The following is a 14,237-nucleotide window of genomic DNA, read 5'->3' on the forward strand; positions in this document are numbered from 1 at the left end:
GAATCTGTCGAGGAAGAGGGAAGTCACGAAAGTGATGGGGAGCGTGAGTTTGACTTATTTGATCCTGCACAGTGGCCAGACAGTTTGCATGATGATGACATCAGAACGGACAGTCAGAAATAAACCACTGCAGGTGACCGATTTTGATTTCCCTGAAACGGATGGCCGTCGTTTCACACCAGCTAATTACACCAGGACAGTCGGTGCCCTAAAAGTACCTCGGCCATGGTTAGTCTACTCAAAGTCTGCCAATGCCGTCTTCTGTTTCTGTTGTAAGTTTTTTGGAACTGACAAAAGGATCTTCACTACTGGGTTTTCAAACTGGGTCAAGTTATCAACGACACTGACTGAACACGAGAATTGTCGTTCTCATCTTGAGAATTTTTCAAAGTGGAAAACTCTGGAATTCACTTTGGCTACTGGTACAACGATTGACAGCCACCAGCAAGCAGAGCTTCTCAGTGAGAGACAACGGTAGCATGAAGTGCTTAGCAGAATGTTGGATTGCTTCATGTTTCTTGCATTACAAAACCTTGCATTTAGAGGAAGTGTCGATCGCCTTTACCAAGAAAACAATGGCAATTTTCTTAAGCTTGTGGAATTTTTGGCCAAATATGATGCGCCATCAGCACGACATCTCAATCATTCCAAGACTACCCACTACCTCAGCAAAAACATTCAAAATGAGTTCACTGGACTCCTAGCTGACGCAGTGTTGGAAAAAATCGTGCAGAAGGTCAAAACAGCTGGATATTACAGCACCATGATGGACTGCACACCAGATGTGTCGCACAAAGAACAGCTCTCTCTCGTTTTGCGATATGCTACAACAGACCAGAAGGTAGAGGTGCATGAGAGCTTTTTTGAATTAATTGCTGTGAAAAGCACAACGGGCAAAGCACATGCAGATACACTGCTGGAAAGGCTGGCTAAATATGGCATTAACATTGATGATTGCAGGGGACAATGTTTCGATAACGGGGCCAACATGAGGGGTGTGCACAGGGGAGTACAAGCAAGGGTGAAGCAGGTTAACAAGCGGGCTTTCTTTGTGCCCTGTTGCCCTCACAACTTGAATCTGGCCTCGAACATGCAGCCGAGTCCTTGAACGAGGCCAAGAATTTTTTTGGAGTGCTAAATCAGCTATACAAATTATTCGGAAAATCAACGAAACGTTGGGGGATTCTTGAAAAACATGTACGCATCACACTGAAACCTCTCTCAGAGACCAGATGGAGTGCTCGCGCTGACGCGACAAGAACGGGAATTGAGCAGTAACCCCAGGTCATAGATGCACTCATAGCCCTCAGTGAAGATAGCACCTATGATTCCGAGACCACCTCTAAAGTCACAAGTCTCGTACAGGCAACTGAAACATTTGACTTTTTGGTCAGCTTAGTTGTTTGGCACAAAGTGCTGAATACAGCCAATCAGGCCAGTGTCGTCCTGCAGTCACGACATCTGAGCATCGGTGATGCAGTAAGAGTTGTCACAGCTGTAAGAGAAGAGATGGAACAATGTCGACTGAACGGTTTCCAAGATGCTGTTGGAAAAGCAAAAGAACTTGCAGAGAATATTGACGTTCCACCGGCTTTCCCTGAACATCGTACGCGACGCTGAACACGACTTCCGGGTGAAAGGTCAGTCGATGAGCCTTTGACAGGGGAGGAAAAGCTTAGAGTGAGCTTTTTCACCCGCTTGACCGACACAGTGATGACTGAGACAGAAGAGCGGTTTTCATATTTGAGTCAGTGCGATCGTCTTTTCCACGTTTTGGAGGACATTAAAAACGTTAACCTGATTGACAACCACAGAGAGGCCTGCGAAGAGCTCGCGGAGTTTGTGGGGGGAATTGATGGTGGAGAACTGGACAGTGAATTTGGATTTTTGTCACGTCTGCTCCCAGCTGATGTAAAAACAACCTCTGAAGTGCTGGATTTTTTAGTTGAGAGAGACATGAAAACGGCATTACCCAACACTACTGCCGCTTGCCAGGTGTTTCTTACAACTCCATTCTCAGTCGCAAGTGCAGCGCGCTCTTTCAGCTAATTGAAATTGATCAAGACATATTTGAGATCAACGATGTCCCAAGAAAGACTGTCTGCGTTGGCTGTGTTGTCCATCGAGAACCGTGTGGCAAGACAGGTGGATTACAATGACACAACTGCAACATTTGCGGCGGTCAAGACACGACGCGTCAAGTTTGAAGGGAAGAAAATGAGGAGGACTTGACAATAGCCCGCTGTGGCATGGTTGCTTGTAATTGTGTCCTGTGGTTGATATTATTTTGAATTGGTTGTTTCTTCTGGTAGCCTGTGCTCACCCCACACACAGCTGTGTGGTGTATGCGTGCGCGTGTAGGCCTAGGCTTTATGGTTGTCACGGTCGTGCGTGTCTGTGGTTGTTTTTTTTGGGGGGGGGGCGGTGAGCGATGGTTGTTCCCCGGCCCAGAATAGCATAGGACCGGCCCTGCATGTAAGGGTTTTGAAAAGATAGACCACCCTCTAGGCTTTGGTTTGTGTGTGTGTGTGTGGGGGGGGGGGGCTTTCGGTTTGGTTGAGTGGGCCAACAAGGATGTGATACCTGATGTTGTCATGTATTGATTGACGTCACAGCACAGTTGTACAGTCTTGCTGGTCAAGACCAGGGTAAATATCTGTCTGGATATCATCGTGGGTCTGTGAACAATATTGTTAACAAAATTTTATATTTTAATCAAATAGATTTTGTTTTTATTGTGTTTTACTAAGATTCTGGCATTCATATACAAGAAGTCCTCTTCCTTATATGTCTCCGTAATTCAAGAATTGTCTGACACTGATAATTATGGTGTACCATTGTGTTCAGTTTGAACTGGTGACATGAGAAATCATCATTTGAACCTACTCTCAGGTTTTGGTCCCTTCTGTTTTTGCATTTTCCCCAGTGTTGGGGAAAATGTGTGTCTGAAGGCAATGATTGATGTATGGCTGTAGGTCCTGTATATGGCCCATGGGAGTGTGTTACAGTACAGCCGTCCACAGCTGGTGCTACTTGACCATCAGCTCAGTCAAATAGACCGCACCTGGGCCTGGGAATAACCCAATATGGGGTCTATTGTTTACCCAGTCACATACCGTCACTAATGACACATTTATGCTGTCCTGTGCGGTCAAGTAGGTTGTCAGCCGTGTAGAAATAGATCAGAAACCAGCACATGATAATAGCGTTGTGGAGAAGCATGCATTTGGCTGCATGTGTGTGTTTGTGGTACTGTGGCGTAGGAAGACTGAAGGGGGGGGGTCAGTCCAGAGGTCATTAAACAGTGTCACGTCAATAAGAGCTGATTTAAATGTGAAAGAGGTTGTGTTGTGCTATGGGGCCAGAGGGTGAAATGGGCTTCATTTGAATATTTCACTCGTTAAGCGTGGAGGGTGCCTGCTCAGGACTGCAGACCTGCAGCTGCATCACACAGAATGACTGGCAGAAGGACAGACAGATGGAAATAGAATGACAAAGAAAGAAAAAGACAGACAGCTGTAAGCCTAGGTGTATTTTACTAGAAAGTGGGGCAGAGAGACGAACAAGGTAAGAGCTCAGCAAGAAGACAGAACAACCGAACATTGAATATAGAGACTGGCAGGCCAAGAGAAGGTCAGACTACTTGACTCCCACATGGGACAGGAGACACAGACAGGCAGAGAAAGAGGACCAGATGGATCTGCAAAAAGATGGACAGACATGGAGACGAAGAAACAGGCAGACATATTGACAGCCCCGAACATAGACAAGCAGACAGACAGAAACAGACCAGTGGAACAGACACACGAAGACACCAAACAAAGAGTGAGACTCAGCTGAACGGAGAGACAGCAGGAGACTTGAGGTCTGCCAGTAGAAGTGATTTGTTCCACAGAGCCTCTCATGCGACTGAGCTCTCCATCCTTTATGTTCTCCCTCTACTGAGCTCTCCATCCTTTATGTTCTCCCTCTACTGAGCTCTGCATCCTTTATGTTCTCCCTCTACTGAGCTCTGCATCCTTTATGTTATCCCTCAACTGAGCTCTGCATCCTTTATGTTCTCCCTCTACTGAGCTCTGCATCCTTTGTTCTCCCTCAACTGAGCTCTCCATCCTTTGTCCTCCCTCTACTGAGCGCTCCGTCTTTTATGTTCTCCCTCTACTGAGCTCTGCATCCTTTAATTTCTCGCTCTACTAAGCTCTCCATCCTTTATGTTCCCCCTCTACTGAGCTCTCCATCCTTTATGTTCTCCCTCTACTGAGCTCTCCATCCTTTATGTTCCCCCTCTACTGAGCTCTCCATCCTTTATGTTCCCCCACTACTGACAGACGCACACAAAGAGACCCCCCCACACACGTGGCTCTGACTGTTAACTCTGTGTGTGTGTGTGTGTGTGTGTGTGTGTGTGTGTGTGTGTGTGTGTGTCTGTGTGTGTCAGAGACAGAGTAATAGTCATAGTGCATGTGTGTATAACTGTAGGAGCAAAAGAACCCGTGTGTGTGTGTGTGTGTGTGTGGACTAGAATTCAGGGGTTCCCAAACTTTTCCATGCCAAGGACCCCTTAATAGCAGTAGCCTCTCGCTGGGCCCCACTATTGCGACATGGCTTAAAAAAAATTACACTGGCAAATATAAAAAAATCAAACATACAGCTTCTTAATATTTCCTTATTTTTATGAATGCAATATTAATTTAATTTACATTTCAAATAATTTCTCAGTTGTATTATATTCAATATTCTTTCTTTTATCAACCAAACATTCATTGTCATTTGTGCTTTACAATATTCATCAACAGTTCTTTCTTTTAGTATTTTTTTCTTATTGTTCTTATTATTTATTGATATATTTAATTTTATTTTTATTATTAGTTTTTTTTAACTGCATTTTTCATTTTCCTCTCCCGGACCCCCTAGCGCCTCCTGTCGGCCCCCCAGGGAGCCTCGGCCCCCACTTTGCAAACCCGGGGGTTAGCTCATGGCCCTGAACAACTGAGCTGCATCATGGCATCAGCAGCTGGTACCACGGGGACACTGTCAGGAGGCAGAAGTGATGAGCGTGTCTGGTCAGTTCCCAGGAAGGGACTAGCAGCTCCCAAAACTGAAACTGGGTTATATGAATGGGTAAAATAAATCCAGTTTCCTGACGTCAGTGTGTAACCTCTATATTCTGGCCACGACTCCAGCAGAAATCACACCCACGCAGACACGTCGGGTTCAGGCGACACATGCCCCGTTTATTATTTTCTGGCAGTGAATCAAGATAACAGCTGGTCAAGTTCGAGATAAGATATGTACAGTACTCCAGCTCCGTCTTCACCACAGTCATGACGGAGAGGGGACTACTCTAGTTACAGTGTATACAGTACTCCAGCTCCGTCTTCACCACAGTCATGACGGAGAGGGGACTACTCTAGTTACAGTATGTACAGTACTCCAGCTCCGTCTTCACCACAGTCATGACGGAGAGCGGACTACTCTAGTTACAGTATGTACAGTACTCCAGCTCCGTCTTCACCACAGTCATGACGGAGAGGGGACTACTCTAGTTACAGTGTGTACGGTACTCCAGCTCCGTCTTCACCACAGTCAAGGGGAAGAGGGGACTACTCTAGTTACAGTACGTACGGTACTCCAGCTCCATCTTCACCACAGTCATGACGGAGAGGGGACTATTCTAGTTACAGTACGTACAGTACTCCAGCTCCGTCTTCACCACAGTCATGACGGAGAGGGGACTACTCTAGTTACAGTATGTACAGTACTCCAGCTCCGTCTTCACCACAGTCATGACGGAGAGGGGAATACTCTAGTTACAGTATGTACAGTACTCCAGCTCCGTCTTCACCACAGTCATGACGGAGATGGGACTACTCTAGTTACAGTATGTACAGTACTCCAGCTCCGTCTTCACCACAGTCATGACGGAGAGGGGACTACTCTAGTTACAGTGTGTACAGTACTCCAGCTCCGATTTCACCACAGTCATGACGAAGAGAGGACTACTATAGTTACAGTGTGTACAGTACTCCAGCTCCGTCTTCACCACAGTCATGACGGAGAGGGGACTACTCTAGTTACAGTGTGTACAGTACTCCAGCTCCGATTTCACCACAGTCATGACGAAGAGAGGACTACTATAGTTACAGTGTGTACAGTACTCCAGCTCCGTCTTCACCACAGTCATGACGGAGAGGGGACTACTCTAGTTACAGTGTGTACAGTACTCCAGCTCCGTCTTCACCACAGTCATGACGGAGAGGGGACTACTCTAGTTACAGTATGTACAGTACTCCAGCTCCGTCTTCACCACAGTCATGACGGAGAGGGGACTACTCTAGTTACAGTATGTACAGTACTCCAGCTCCGTCTTCACGACAGTCATGACGGAGAGGGGACTACTCTAGTTACAGTGTGTACAGTACTCCAGCTCCGTCTTCACGACAGTCATGACGGAGAGGGGACTACTCTAGTTACAGTGTGTACAGTACTCCAGCTCCATCTTTACCACAGTCATGACGGAGAGGGGACTACTCTAGTTAACCAGTATGGTCGTGTAATCTGAATGATACGCATGCACATACTAGCTAACGATCCCACGTCACATGAACCCGTTTTCTCATTACTATAGTACGACAGTTTGATAACTAACATGCTGACATGCAAAGAATAAAATACAAAATTTATTACACGGCAGAAAATACGCAATAAACATCCTTGGCAAGAAAACAGTTGTTCAGGTTCAAGTTACTACATAAATAGTACTCCAGCTCCTGTGCGTGAAAATAAGTTTGTTTGAATGGTCGCGACAGCCATTCGCGCCTCGTTAGCTAGCATTAGCATTAGCAAGCATTTCACATCGTGTCCAACTAGCATCAATATATTCGATAAAAATAAGCAAAATAAACATTACAACTGTCTGATGGCCATGCGGTTTGGTCTACGTACACCCGTAAGACACTTTACCGTTTGGTTGAAGCTTGTAAGCACATGATGACGTCTTATGATGACGTCTCACAGCAAGCGCAGCTCATATTTTGACGTGCCGTCTTCGTCACAATCGTCACGGATAGGGAATGACTGCAGCAAAGACTGCCAACTCGAACCAACCAGAAATAGCCAGGTTATATCAGAAGGGGGCATCATTGTAAGGTAACACAAAGAAATAAGAAATTGTGGGAGTGCAGGAAAGAGGAGACGGAGAGATCGAGTCGAGTCAATCCCGTTTACTCGCCACACAAAACAACACCGATACAACACAATCTCTCCTGGCAACCAGCTAACCGCTAGCTAATGCTAACATGACCCCAGCCCGGAAACTCTCAGCAGTGCTACGTCATCACTCCGAACGTCTGCCTTAAAGGAGCAGCAGCCCCTGGTGAATCTACCCTCAGTTGTGTATCACCACAAAATATCGCGTTAAACGTTATTCCCTTGGGAATATAAATGGAATGTTTTGACGAACTTCATACAACTAAACGCAGGTGCTTTCATTCCTGCTACACCAATGATCCACCCACAAACAGTCAGGATTTGCAGTGAATAACGACATCATGGCCAGAGGAAAGTGGTTATTGGTAAAACAATATGAATTTTGAACGTTTTTCCAAACACACAGGTATAATGAGCCCCATTCTGCTGACAGCACTGCTAAAACATGACATTTAAAGAAAAACCCTACTACCAAGATGAAAGATGAAAGATTAGGCCTTGTCAGGTCCTCTGAGCGCACAAAAGCAACTTCAGAGCCCCTCTTGAGATTCTTTCATTTTTTTAGATTTCCGTTTTGTTTGTTTTTTTATTTTAAAAAATTGTTTCCAGGAAGCTCATCTTTCAAAATATAGTGAAAAGAAAGTCATTTAAAAGCATTATCATCTAGTCGGCTAATAACTTAAATCGTCTTCTGTCTTTATCATACATACAGTTTGTGTGTTGATTTGATGCTATCCAGCAGTTTATGTCTGGAGATGAAGATTTCCAGGATGGAAGACCTCGTTTCAGAGTAAAACTCAACATGAATGTTCTAAATGTGTCCTGTTTGCAGTCTGCAGTAGAACCAAAGCTGCCACTGGATTCAAGTGCATCAACAAACCCTGTTTATAAGAAGTCGCGTTGCACAACACCATACAAATCTCCCCCAGCACACGTGTTAAAATACATGACCAGCTTCCCCAGCTCAGACAAAGGATGTTCTCCAGCATCATGGCTCACCTGGACTCAAATAAACTCCCACGAATTCATATTCATCCTAAAATGGAATTGACACACACTCGTATCTCCTACACACATGTATTCACACATATATAGATACGCACACATCCTCCTCCCCTCCACCCACACCCACACAAAGACCTGACTCAGTTGGTGCTTTATTAAAATGACAGTGCTATTCCATATTCATGAGGTCAGATGTGTAGGACATCAGTAGCGAGATCTACGGACTGACATACACGTGCACACACGCACACACACACATATACATATACAGACACACAAATGTAATTGTCTATTGACTGGTTACCTCTTCATTGCCCCACACGGAAGCACAGTCAGCACTTGTGTGTGTGTGTGTGTGTGTGTGTGTGTGTGTGTGTGTGTGTGTGTGTGTGTGTGTGTGTGTGTGTGTGTGTGTGTAGGGAGGAGTAGTAAATGTGAAGTGCATAATAAATAATGAATTTAGGTGGATTTAGGTCAGATGGCCAACTGGGAGAGAAGGATTGGGAATGGCTTTTGCTTTTTTCTTCTGTGGTTGTGTATGTGTGTTTTGTGGGTCTGTGTGTGCATTAGGGGTAAGTGTCCCTCTCTCCCATTCCCTCCTTCTGCTCCCCACACTTTTCTTCATGCCTTTGCCTAATCTCCCCATCCACATGTCCCATTCTTTTCTCCAGAACAGAATCTATCGTTGAATTAATTTATCGCTCTGTCAGGCACTATCCGTCCACCTCCGCCCCTCCCCCTGTGTTAGGGCCTCTATACAGACCGCCCACCTGCCCCTCCCCCAGGCCTCCCAGTGGACTAGTCCACCTGCCTCGCCCTTAGGCCTCCTAGTGGAGTAGTCCACCTGCCTGTCCCCTGAAGTCCCTCAGGTTCTGTGGGACAGTGACAGAGCCTGGAGAGGCGGGGATGACAAAGATAGGAAATTGGTACAGTATGTCACATTAGTGTTAACATTGAACATTTAGATTCAGTGTTCAACAGAACAGAGCTGCGGCAGCCCTCAGGGCTTGGCCTGGTTCCTAAAAATCCCCAGTACACTGTGTTTAGTTAAACCAGAACTAGTGAAAAAGCATAAAACGTTTACGAAGAAAGAAAACCAGACAAGGCAAAAAATAAACCAAATAAGAGTAAAGATAAAAACAATTTGAATAAATAAAAACTAATATCAAACATTTGTAAAAGCGTTCATAAAAAGAAACGTTTTAAGACGAGATTTAAAAGAAGGTAGAGCCTTGGTTTGTCTTCAGTCAACAGGAAGAGAGTTCCATAGTGTGGGGGGCTCTAACAGCAAAAGCCCGATCACCCTTTGTAACAAACTGAGACCTGGGAATAACCAGCAGGGCTCCATCTGCTGATCTTAATGGTCGAGGGGGGGATATGCCAGGTCATTAAATCAGAAATATATCTAGGAGCAAGATAATTCAAAGCTTTAAAAGTGAGCAATAAAATTTCAAAATCAATTCGAAATATATACGGAATCAGTGTAGGGAGGCAAGCGCAGGAGGGATATGATCATGCCCCTTTCTCCCGTTAATGAGCCGAGTACCAACTGCAGATAGTGGAAGAGCCCTTGCTAATACGAGGATAAAATGCATTACAATAGTCAAGCCGAGAATAGATAAACGCATGTAAAGCTTTTAGCATATCAGCAATTGATAAAAATGACGTAATTTTGGAGATTAGATTGAGCCGGAGAAAGCATGATGGAACACCATGTTTGATTTGATTGTCAAAACTGAGGATAGCATCAAATATTACCCCAAGATTCCTAGCAGCCTGCTTAGGACTACCTGATAGCCACCTAAATTAGTAACAAAAGGGCTGATGAAATTTTTGGGACTGAACAGAATGACCTTAGGCTTATCTTCATTAAATTTGAGAAAATTTTCAGACATCCAGGATTTTATGTCAGAGAGGCAAGTTGTGAGATATAATAGGTTAGATAGATATATTTAATAGGGCGCTAGGATCTGTGGGTTTTAGTGGCATGAATAAATGAGTGTCATCAGCATAAAAATGGGCAAGGGGCAGCATGTATATAGAAAAGAGAAGCGAGCCAGGAATTAAGCCTTGGGGGACACCATCTGAGCCGCAGAAGAAGTAGAGTTACCCAGAACAACATAAAAAGTTCTGTTGGTGAGGTAAGAGCATAATAAACTAAGAGCCGAGCCCTTGACACCAACCCAAGTCTCTAAGTGATGTAAGAAGATACTGTGATCGACTGTGTTAAAGGCACTACTTAAGTCTAAAAGAACTAAAATCGAGCTGTTACCTCTTTCTGCAGTCAGCAGTAGGTCATTGGCGACCTTAACTAGAGTTGTCTCGGTACTATGAAGTGCACTAAAACCAGGCTTGAAACTGTTAAAAACACTTAGTGTTCATAAAAGAAATCAATTGAGAAGAAATTACTCTCTCCAGAACCTTACATGGAAAAGGCAATTCAGAGATTGACCTGTAGTGACTTAGGGACTGGGGATCTAAATTAGGTTTCTTCAGCAATGGTGAACAATGGCAGGCTTAAAACTGTCTGGAAAAGAACCAGAGGCCCGAGATTTATTAAGAAATTGCAGAATAACGGGACTGATAGTGGAAAATACCTCCTTGAGTAGCTTATTGGGAATGATGTTTAAGATGCAGGAGGAGGAGCTCACATGACCGTACTCTCTTGACACTGAAATTGTAATGGGTTGAAACTGGGTAAAAGGGGCAGAATTAACACAGGGAAAGGAATGAAGGCAAGAGCCTGGCTGGATTTGGGACCTGGTATTCTCCACCTTATTTACAAAAGGAGAATTGTTTTGGATAACTCAACATCAGGTTCAAAAAGAGAAGTGGAGGGACCATTAATAACAGAGTCAGTTACCCTGAAGAGAACTTTAGGATTGTGGTTATTTCTTGACATTAGTTCAGAGAAGTACGCTGATCTCGCATCCTTAACTGCCTTCTGGTAAATTAGCATTTGGTTTTTAAGTTGTTAATGTCATAAAAACAGAGGGCTACACATTTCAGGCCATTAATTGGGATGTTCCCCAATAGTGCTCCTTCTAAATTAAGGCTTTATACATTAATGAGAGCAGTCCCTTCCCCCTTGTGAACTCAGAGGCACCGTAAGAGGGTTATGAATATTAAGATTAAACAAAGTCCGGATGAAAACACTTGTGTCTTTCCTGCCTCTATACAGAATCAAACCCGGTCACCGTGAGCAGTGACAAAAGAGGCGACACAAGGCAGTGCTGCTTAACCCCTCCGCTGCACCACTGCTCCGGCCCTGCTTTGCAAGCCAAGCCAGACATTCACCCTTCATTTCTCTCCTGTCTGTCAAATCCTCTCATTCCTTACATGTAGTGAACCCCCACCTCTGGTTATTATCTCTCCCCTGCTTACACTACCCCCACCCCCACCCCACCCCCCACACACACTGTCCTGCTGTTCTGTCTGGCTCGTCTATTTTGTAAATAAGCCTGTCAGGTAACAGCAGTCCCGAAGGCCAGTGGCAGGTGTGTGTGGGAGTATATGTTGTGTATGTGTGTGTGTGTGTGTGTGTGTGTGTGTGTGTGTGTGTGTGTGTGTGTGTGTGTGTGTGTGTGTGTGTGGGAGTATATGTTGTGTGTGTGTGTGTGTGTGCGTGTGTGCGTGTGGTTCAGCAGTCATAACTGACAACAATAGCAGAGAAGATTGTTGGAGATGTAACAGTGGAGACTGAAGTTGAGGCTGTGTGTGTGTGTGTGTGTGTGTGTGTGTGTGTGTGTGTGTGTGTGTGTGTGTGTGTGTGTGTGTGTGTGTGTGTCCTGTGTGTAGACGTTGTGTTGTCTGTGTTAGACACAGAGGTCAGAAAGAATAAAGAAAGAACAAAGAGAAAAAAGATGCTCTGGGGACAAGTTGTGAAATTATTAGATTATAGGAGGGGGTCTGCATTAGCCAGCTGTCACTTTTCACCCCCGACCGTGTGTGTGTGTGTGTGTGTGTGTGTGAAGGGTCTGGCAGAAGAGAGAGAGAGAGAGAGTGTGTGTGTGTGTGTGTGTGTGTGTGTGAAGGGTCTGACAGAAGAGAGAGAGAGAGAGAGAGAGAGAGAGAGAGAGAGAGAGAGAGAGAGAGAGAGAGAGAGAGAGAGAGAGAGAGAGAGAGTGCACACACATGAGATGAGCTCTTAAAAAATATATCAAACATTGGGTCTCTAGTGAGACAGAGAATTTAGAAAACAGTCTAAAAGAAGAAGACAGCGTAAATCGTTTTCCTAACAGAAAATCCTCCCTTTAATCTGACAAGGAAACCCAAGTTTTTAGATTAAATCTTCGCGGAAGAGTTCGCAAACAGCTAGCTGGCTAACTTGTTAGCTGGCTATCCTGCTAGCCAACCGTACAGCAAAACAACCCAACAACTAACGTGGCCTGGTCTAACGTGGCCTGGTCTAACGTGGCCTGGTCTAACGTGACCTGGTCTAACGTGGCCTGGTCTAACGTGACCTGGTCTAACGTGGCCTGGTCTAACGTGGCCTGGTCTAACGTTACCTGGTCTAACGTGACCTGGTCTAGCGTGGCCTGGTCTAACGTGACCTGGTCTAGCGTGGCCTGGTCTAACGTGACCTGGTCTAACGTGACCTGGTCTAACGTGACCTGGTCTTACGTGACCTGGTCCTACGTGACCTGGTCTTACGTGACCTGGTCAAACGTGGCCTGGTCTTACGTGGCCTGGTCTAACGTGGCCTGGTCTAACGTGGCCTGGTCTAACGTGACCTGGTCTTTACGTGACCTGGTCTCACGTGACCTGGTCTCACGTGGCCTGGTCTAACGTGACCTGGTCTATCGTGGCCTGGTCTAACGTTACCTGGTCTAACGTGGCCTGGTCTAATGTTACGGATCCAACCCGAAGAAACACGCCACCTGCCGACGCAGAGGGAAAGTAGGACATGTACAGTTGAATCCGACGTGCATAAAAAACGAAACATAAGAACCACAACGTAGGACCGGAAGTAATCTAATTAGCTAACGTTAGCCAGCAAAACAACAAAATAAACCGTTGGTAGTGGTAAATATTACCGATCGTCATGGAAACCAAGCCAACTGAATCTAGTGTGGTAAATTACCCGGCGGACTGCAAAAGCACGCAGGCTAGGAAGAAACACAAGGAGAAAGTGTTAAATGACAACCCAGACACACTATACGCGGACTTTATCTTTATGCATGGAAAACCAATAACACACAACTTAATCTTCCACACCACACGACTGTCAGCATGGAAAGCTGCCATCTTCCAACACTATAAACACGTATTTAAAGAGGGAATCGGCCGTGGAGGATGGTTCACAGTGTGCACGGATAAAAATGTGGACACCGATAATGCGATACTGACCATCACATACTACACTAAAGGAGCTATACTGCTGCAGGGAAACGAGGGGAGCCTGAACTCTTTTGAAGAGGTTTTCCCTCTGCTTAAGGCAGAGGTAGACAACCACAGAGACAGCGACACGGCTGAGGACCAGCTACCTACAGAGCCCCCACAACACGCAGCAACCCCTCCCCCTCCCCCTTCGGACAATGAGCCCCTACAACACGCAGCAGCCCCTCCCCCTCCCCTTCCCACTCTCTCTCTGCCACTGACAGGCAGCTGAGGGAGAGTCTGGCCCTGCTGGAAATGGACTTTGTCGAGTTTAGGGAGTTCACCCAAGCCAGGTTTTCTGACACCACCACCAGCTCCATCCAGCAGCTCAGGGAGGAGGTGGAACAGCTGAGAACAGAGAACAGACTGACTGTCTTAGAGCTACAAGAGACCATGAAGCAGCTACAGGTGGAAAACCAAAATGTACATTCCCAAGTAGCACAACTAGAGAAGGAGGCGATACTGAAAGAGAGGAACCTCATGAAACAGATGGAGGATCTTAGGACAGAGCTCCAAGAGAACACCAGGGCCAGGGCTTCAGTCTCCCAAAACAATGCCACTAACACCCATACAGACCATCACACCTACCCTGACACTAGAACAACCAACAAACATGATACAGAGACCACTCACACAGACACACA

The 14,237-nt window shown here is 45.6% G+C and overlaps 1 protein-coding gene across 1 annotated transcript in view; it reads left to right on the forward strand.

Moving 5' to 3' along the window:
• Positions 1–1,540: 1,540 nt before the first annotated feature.
• LOC130130455 (neural cell adhesion molecule L1.1-like) overlaps positions 1,541–14,237 on the forward strand; it is a 254,889-nt gene continuing 242,192 nt past the window's right edge. The window contains exon 1 of the mRNA XM_056300168.1: positions 1,541–1,640. Within this exon, the coding sequence (XP_056156143.1) occupies positions 1,541–1,640 (100 nt within the window). The remainder of the gene's footprint in view (positions 1,641–14,237) is intronic.

This window comes from Lampris incognitus, chromosome 2 (genome assembly GCF_029633865.1).
Source record: "Lampris incognitus isolate fLamInc1 chromosome 2, fLamInc1.hap2, whole genome shotgun sequence".
Lineage (NCBI taxonomy): Eukaryota > Metazoa > Chordata > Actinopteri > Lampriformes > Lampridae > Lampris > Lampris incognitus.